Source organism: Lactuca saligna, chromosome 9, assembly GCF_052625555.1.
Source record: "Lactuca saligna cultivar CGN05327 chromosome 9, ASM5262555v1, whole genome shotgun sequence".
Lineage (NCBI taxonomy): Eukaryota > Viridiplantae > Streptophyta > Magnoliopsida > Asterales > Asteraceae > Lactuca > Lactuca saligna.
Window position 1 is genome coordinate 14,936,809 of NC_136425.1, and position 7,792 is coordinate 14,944,600.

Sequence of the window (7,792 nt, forward strand, 5' to 3'; positions counted from 1 at the left end):
ACACACCGTGTTGACCTTAATGAGAACCTTGCTTTTCCTTAACTAGACACGCTGTGTTGGTTCCTCCAACAAGTTGTGTCCAATCCTCAAAATGGGATTCATTCCTTATAATTGCTCCTCAAGATTCCGGGCGTTACAAAATGTGTGACCAAAAGTAGTTTTTGTTCAAAATTAATATATTATGTGTCATTAAAAGTCAATATATCATGACAAACGAAAGAATATGCGACAAATAGTAATTTATAGTCATTGTTTTAATAAATATGTGCCACTAAAAGACAATAATAGTCATGAAAAACGAATAAAACGTGTGACTAAAACTAGTTTATGATCATAGTTTAATATATTACGTGTCACTAAAAATCAACAATATCCATGATAATTTGAAAAAAAAACATATGACTAATACTAGTTTATGGTCATGTTTTAATATATTACATATCACTAAAAGTCAACAAAAGTCATGAATACAAAACCACTTGTGAGGGAAAGTAATTTATGTTGACAGTTATCGCAAAATGATTGAAAAAACTACAAAAATTGGTACCATATGGTGATTTTTTTTACCTATAATAACAATCTTTATGGATTATAATCACCATAATTAAATGTCACCATAACTTAGCTTTAATGATGCGACATTTCCTTAAACAATGAATGAAAAAAAAAACCAGTCATAAAATGTGTATAGTGACAGTGTTTTTGGATGGCCAAAGGCCAATTTTGTACTAGTGTAATGAATGCATAAAAATAGAATTCATTGCATGAAATTAGTAGAAATTGAAAATTTTTAGAAAATCTTTATAATAGTTTTATATATGGATATGGATTGTAGTTATGTGATATTTTCATGTATTTTTCAAAAACGAGTGAGACTTCACAACACTCACTTTTTTCGGTTCTCAATCCCATATAATTTAGTTGCATTATGACCCAATTACCCTTAATATATATATATATATATATATATATATATATATATATATATATATATATATTCTCTTGCAAAAATTATAGTTGGGTGTAAATACCTATATATTTTTCAAAAACGAGTGAGACTTCACAACACTCACTTTTTTCGGTTCTCAATCCTATATAATTTAGTTGCATTATGACCCAATTACCCTTAATATATATATATATATATATATATATATATATATATATATATATATATATATATATATATATATATATATATATATATATATATATATATTCTCTTGCAAAAATTATAGTTGGGTGTAAATACCTAAATGTTCCATAAGTACTTTTGGGAAAAGAATCATTTTCAAGTAGTAAAGATTGAGACTTGACAACACTCACTTTTTTATCTCGTTAGCAAAAGCCATCCATGATTGAAACCCTCTATATTTATTGTTATGATAGTGACAACCACAGAAAATAGATATGTCGGTTTCCTCTAAAACAATTATACTTACCCTTTTTATGGTTATCAAACCAAGCTTTATCAATTATCTTGATACAAGTTATATAGCAGAATCATGTCTTGACAAATCTTCCTCTTTGTTGTATGATATATCTCGATGGAAGTAGATACTAGGTCCATACTTCTCATAAATTAGTTCTTTTGGCCACACCAATTAATCTTTCTTAAAAGAGAGTTTCATCCAGTTTGAGCATGTAGCAATGGACTCGGATGTCATAAATCAGCTGACCAAAAAACTAAGATTAAATTGGGCATTTAGGAAAATGAGAATTTGAAGTACTTGTATGGAATTTCACGAAGTGAATCTCTAGGTATGGAGATTATGGGTATTATGATTGTGGGGGTGTGGATGAGAGAATCTGTTTTGGTGAAAAATGAGTTTTTAATAATTTTCATCAAAATTTAAAAAAAAAAAAAAAAAAAAAGTTTCTTTTTGCACAAAACACATGTTAAAAAGTTTTGGAAATTTGGACCTTAAAAGTGTAGTGTAGATCAAAGTAACGAGATTGTTTGGATAGAAATGAAATCTTGTTTTCACTAGGTAGTCGGAAGATTTGATTAATTTCCTTTTCGGTCAACATTCTTTGAATCTTTGTTTCAAGTAGTAAACAAAAAAAAAAATGTTTCATGTGGTCATATAAAAAAATAAATATATATAAGATTCTTGAAACATTCAACTGGTCAAGAGAGAAAACCACGATCAGAGAGTACTGTGAGCTAGAGGCACACTAACAACAATTGGGTTTTCATTATTACCAGTTATGAAAAACCGAGCTGAATATATTTGATCTGATGGTTTGGGGTCGCTTAAAAAAAAGTGAGAAAACTGATTTTTTATGCAATTTTAAAAACCTATTTTTATTTAAAAAATATATATATGTGGTAAATTTGGAATTTAAAAAAAAAATCGGATTTCCTAAACTAATCCGAAATCAGTTGTTATTATTATTATTATTAAAAAGATAAACCAAATTGGAAACCGGTTATCTATATCCCTAAAAAAATCTAGAAAAAATCAGATCAAAACTAGTTCACTTTTAACCGAAAAATCAAAACTTAAAAATCATATCTAGTCCGATTTTAATGAAACCGGTTTCTGTTAAAACCTACTTTGAGGCTTGAGCACCCCCTACCCCTAGTCAATGCTTCGTATGCTAGTCAAACCTTATAACACAATCCAATTGCAAAACTACTTTTTCCCAAGTCTACATACAAAAAGTAACATTCAATAAAGAGTAAAGACTAAAGACTATTCGTTCAAAGAAAACCAAGATCAAGGTGGACACATGAGACTCAATCTCATAAATACTAAACAACCCTTAAAGCTTAAAGTACAAGTCATCATTCCACAAACCATAAATTACATACATAACACAACAAAGTGGGCGCAATCATCCTCGCACAAAAAGCAACAAGTTCTTGGGATCTTGTTGCAAAAGCCTGTTCCAGATCCTAATCAACAGCCACACGATCATCATCAAACTGTATACGCAATCACAAAACAAGGAAGCACAGCCCTTGGATTAAAAACAATCAATTCATCTTCTTCGTCCAACCTGGTATGTGTCCCACCGGGTTCTCCCCCGACCAGTGAATCATATCCCGGGTCATCCTTGTCCCCCATTTCCGGGTCACACCCGATCCGACCCGCTATCACCCGGCACACGAGCATAGCCCGTTTCACGTGCATGAACCGGAATTCCTCCTCCAGGTCTTCCGGGAGTGCCATATGTCCTTTCCAACTAGTTGATAACGTGGATATACCATCCAATTTGGATGAGAACCCGACCCGAATGATCCCACACACACTGCAGTACTGATGGCTGCAGATGCTGGAATTACCATTTTGCCCCAGGTCACACAAGAACGTGGCACAGTGAAACCGGAGAAGCTCGTTGCCGTCGGCGATACAACGTTCGTCTCTCCGTCGTCCTCCACCGTGTCTAGCCGCCCTCGATTTTACGATCTCGCGGTATTCTTCGAACCGGGTAAGTATCTTGGGACTGTTGTGGATCTTCATGACCCGGTAAATCATCGGGTTCTTGCCGTTAATGGGCCAACCCGTGTGGAATATGATCCGGACAATGTTTTTCCCGGGATCCTCGTCGAATAGCTCCGACACCGCGTGTTTGAAAGCCTGGTGTTGTTCCAGCAAACCGGGCTTTTGAAAAATCTCGCCGCAGTTGGGGCAGGGGTAGATGTCGTTGCGGAGAGGGAAGAAGTCGGATTCAGTTAGAGATCCGGGTCGGTTTCTTTGTTGTTGAGGGTCCAGAAGGATTGTTTCCAGAGGGGCGTTAATGGTGGAATTACGTAAGGAGCGAGTGGAAGAGGCCGGAGATGGTACATGATGGATAATGGATGAATTGTTGTCGGTTTGGGAAGTGGGTTTGGATGAGAAGATTTGTTTGATAAAAGACCAAGAGGCGGAAAGGGTTTTGTGGTGTTTAAGTTTGGTGGCGGTGGGGCGGAGGAGTGGGATCGGAGACGATGGGTTTCTGGTCTTTTTGGAGCGACGACGGTGGTGATCGGAGGTGGGGAAGATCATGAAACAACCGAGGTGGATAAGGATGAAGAGGAGAGAGATGAATTTAGTGAAAGCGGGGCGTAAGTTGGCCATTAGGAAATGAAAAAATGTGGAATGTGTATCAGAATCAATGGAGTAACTGAGGTGCATCCATGAAAGAGGGAGAAGGGAAGGACGAATAAAGGCGAGTCATGTTAGGTGGAAAGCAACTTCTCATATCATATGACATCTTCTATGGTTCTATCACTCTATGTAAACCCTACTTCTCCTTCATTTCCATCATTCGATTTCATGATGCACTATTTTTTAATACCCTTATATACCACGCCTAAATATTACAATAATTAAAATTTTAACATGAAATTTAAATAAAAAAATTCACCATTTGCAAAAGTGGTTCTTGAACTTTCCAGGACTGTTGTAATAATTTTCTTCAATAATATAAGACAAACTTTAAGACCATAATGCCGTTAGGTGCACTTAGAAATTTTAATGGTTAAGTGAAATATTTATAAAATGATTGTTCTAAAATATTTAATGATTAAATTAAGAGAGAAAATCAAATTATGATCCATTTTATCGTTTTTCAAGATTTAAAAATCAAAATAATCATTAATTTTGCAATTTTTTATAGATACTAAATGCTAAATGGGCTTAGAATTCATTAACTGGACAGTAAAAAAAAAGTGTTACTGTAGCATAATAAAATTTGGTTTTTATCCTGTTAGTCACTTCAAATATATATTTTTGTGTTGCATAATATACCCCTGACAGATCAATTTACATTAAATAGGAGAACTACTTTAATTCCTCTCGATTTGGAAGTTACCATTATCAGTTGTCACGAGTGATATTGAAATAAGTTTGTCCATGTAGATAAGTATTTATTTTTAACTTTTTATAAGAATTTAAATTCACACATTGTCTGCATCAAACCCCTCTTCTATAGAAGCTTCTGAGTAGCATTTTCCCTTCAAAGAACCACTATTGAAATCCCCTACAACCTCACCACAAACAATCAATACACCCACCCCATAACGTAGTAGTCATCAATTCCTCCAAAACTCATCTCAATATAGGGGGAAATCGAGAACCCCGAGGTTTGATCGTCGGTAACTACTGGCGCTCTCATCAAAGATGAGGTAGTACTCGACAAGACCCTAAGCGGTGTTGTCTCATTCATTGCTGTTGTCCTTGACGACCTCAACATCACCTTGTGTATGCTAATCATACATATCACTAGATTTAATAGACAATCGAATATCTGATTCTACCATAAGCCCACAACCATATAAGTAACAAGAAATAAAACCAAATCAAGCATTCTCAGACAATAAAATCTTAGTTACGTACAACTATGATGCATACACTAAACAACTAGAGTAATAATGTACTTGATGTAGGACCATTATATGATTAATTGTTACTTGCATATGTTGACATATTCAGATTGTTGGGTTGAGTCGAGAAGCCAACACACCCGTATTGTTGGTTTGAGGTACTACTTCGCGCAGTGGACCAACAAACCCGGATGATTCTGTTGAAACTCTATGTTAATAAACCCGGATGGTTGGTTAAGACTCTATGTTTACAAACAAAATTTTTTTTTTGTTCCAAACAAACAATATATCTTTGTACAATATTTAGTGATTCATTTGTAACCCAATATATCTTTATCTGTTCAAACAAAATATATAAAGATGTTTTTTTACTTATATCGATTTTAAAATCCTCCCTTTATTCGTATTAAATGTTTATATATATATATATATATATATATATATATATATATATATATATATATATATATATATATATATATATCTATATATATATATATATATATATATATATATATATATATATATATATATATATATGTGTGTGTGTGTGTGTGTGTGTTTGGCGTACTAGCTGTTAGCTGAAAAACGGTAACAAAATTATACTTAACACCATCGACATATATTAATGTTCATTTAGGCTATGTTTGGCATACTAGCTGTTAGCTGAAAAGTATCTGATAGCTGAAAAGCTAGCCGTTAAATAAAATGTTAGCTGATAGCTGAAGAACTATCTGATAAAAAATGATGTTTAGTAAAACTAATTGAAATATATAACATTACATAAAATGACTTATAAGAGTATGTGTTTCTATAATTAATTAAAAGATTTATTTGGAAATTAAAAAAAAAACTTTTAAAAAACTAATCTAAATACTTTTTTAAAAAACTAGCTTATAAATAATTTTTTAACTTACCAAACATGACAACATGAAAATTGTTTTTATTTCTTACCATTCGTGTCTCCGCCGACCGCCATCATGTCCAACTTCATCTTTCACCTACACTGTGTAGACCGGGCGACGGAAATATTCATTAAAATAATATAGACATGCATTTGGTTATAAAGAAGAGGGCACATGTGAAAAGACCGATTTACCCTTATATTATTTTAATGAAATAAGGGTTAACGGTGGGATTCTAACGGTGTGAGGGATAAGGACCACCTGTCAAAAGTTTTGAAAGCATAGGGACCAACTATGAGATTTTTAAACTACGGGGATTAAACTTCAGAATCTGGAAGAACACAGGGAACATTTATGATGTTTTTTCTTTTAACTCACATTTCAAACAAAATAGAATAAAGCCGGAAATATTATAAATTAAGCTAGATTTTATAACGAACATCAAGATATTAACTTTATGTAATACTCTCCAAGTAGATAATAACAAAATATTCAGTTTCCCGTTACTTTACAAATTTAAAATAAAAGACATTGGTTATATAAAAAGTATTCATACCGACTTGAAACTTTAATATTTATTCATTCGGAAAATGAGTAATATTAAAACGCGAGATTGATATAAATTGGATAATTCATAAGCTACCATTTTAATTGTTTTCAGTGATTTAGATTTTAAAATCATGAGTAATAATAATAAGTTTTGAATAAGGATCTTTAAAATTTATTTATATTTTAATATTTAACTCTTACAAATTAATAGATACAAAAACTAGAACTTGTTCTAAGGCGGTGACTGCATAATGCAAGACTGCAAGTTCAGAGGGGGTCAGGTGACAACAGAAAGATGGTAGGATTGTCAATAATAATAATAATAATAATAATAATAATAATAATAATAATAATAATAATAAACTGAAAAAAGTTTTAACCAAGACACCAAAATATTCGTCCTTTTAACAATAGTATCTTAATTTTATAAAAAATATAATTAAGTTGTGCGCCAAGCTGCTTTATTGTTCAATTCAGAAAAGGTAAACATTTTTGGACTTATAGATAACTCAAATCCTTGTCTATTTGGAATTTGTCCACTTCAATTATATACATAGAATAAGTTAATAATAATTTATAATTATCCGCGTGGAAATATCGTGATGTATTAAGTAAACAGAATGCATAAATTGTTTTGGCCTGTGGTCGGGGATAATATCTGGTTTTGTGAAGTAGATTATATTTACGTATGAACACAAACATTAAATTAATTAAAACGAGAGGCCTAACTACGTGGGTGTAATAGTACGTTTTTGTTCAATCCCACACAAATTTGAGGTGAAATAAATTATATATAAGTCTTATGTATTTTTAATAAAAAAATGTTAGGATTGTGATTTGGAACATAGTCTACTTCATTCTAAATTTAAATTCATAATAAATGAAATAATTTACCTATTTAGAAATTTAAACTAACAATTTTTTAAATAGATTAAATTGTATTTCGATCTTTATAGTGAATTACTCGTTTATCAGGTTTGTATATCAATTAATCAATTATTTCCAATTTAAAAGAACAATTTAC

General features: G+C 32.0%; 1 protein-coding gene across 1 annotated transcript; it reads right to left on the reverse strand.

Annotated features, from left to right (window-relative positions):
- Nucleotides 1–2,686: 2,686 nt before the first annotated feature.
- LOC145015622 (uncharacterized) lies at nucleotides 2,687–4,273 on the reverse strand. Its single transcript, XM_078974090.1, has one exon. It carries the CDS (start codon nucleotides 4,122–4,124, stop codon nucleotides 2,928–2,930), a length of 1,197 nt encoding a protein of 398 aa, XP_078830216.1. The 5' UTR covers nucleotides 4,125–4,273; the 3' UTR covers nucleotides 2,687–2,927.
- Between the last annotated feature and the right edge of the window lie 3,519 nt (nucleotides 4,274–7,792).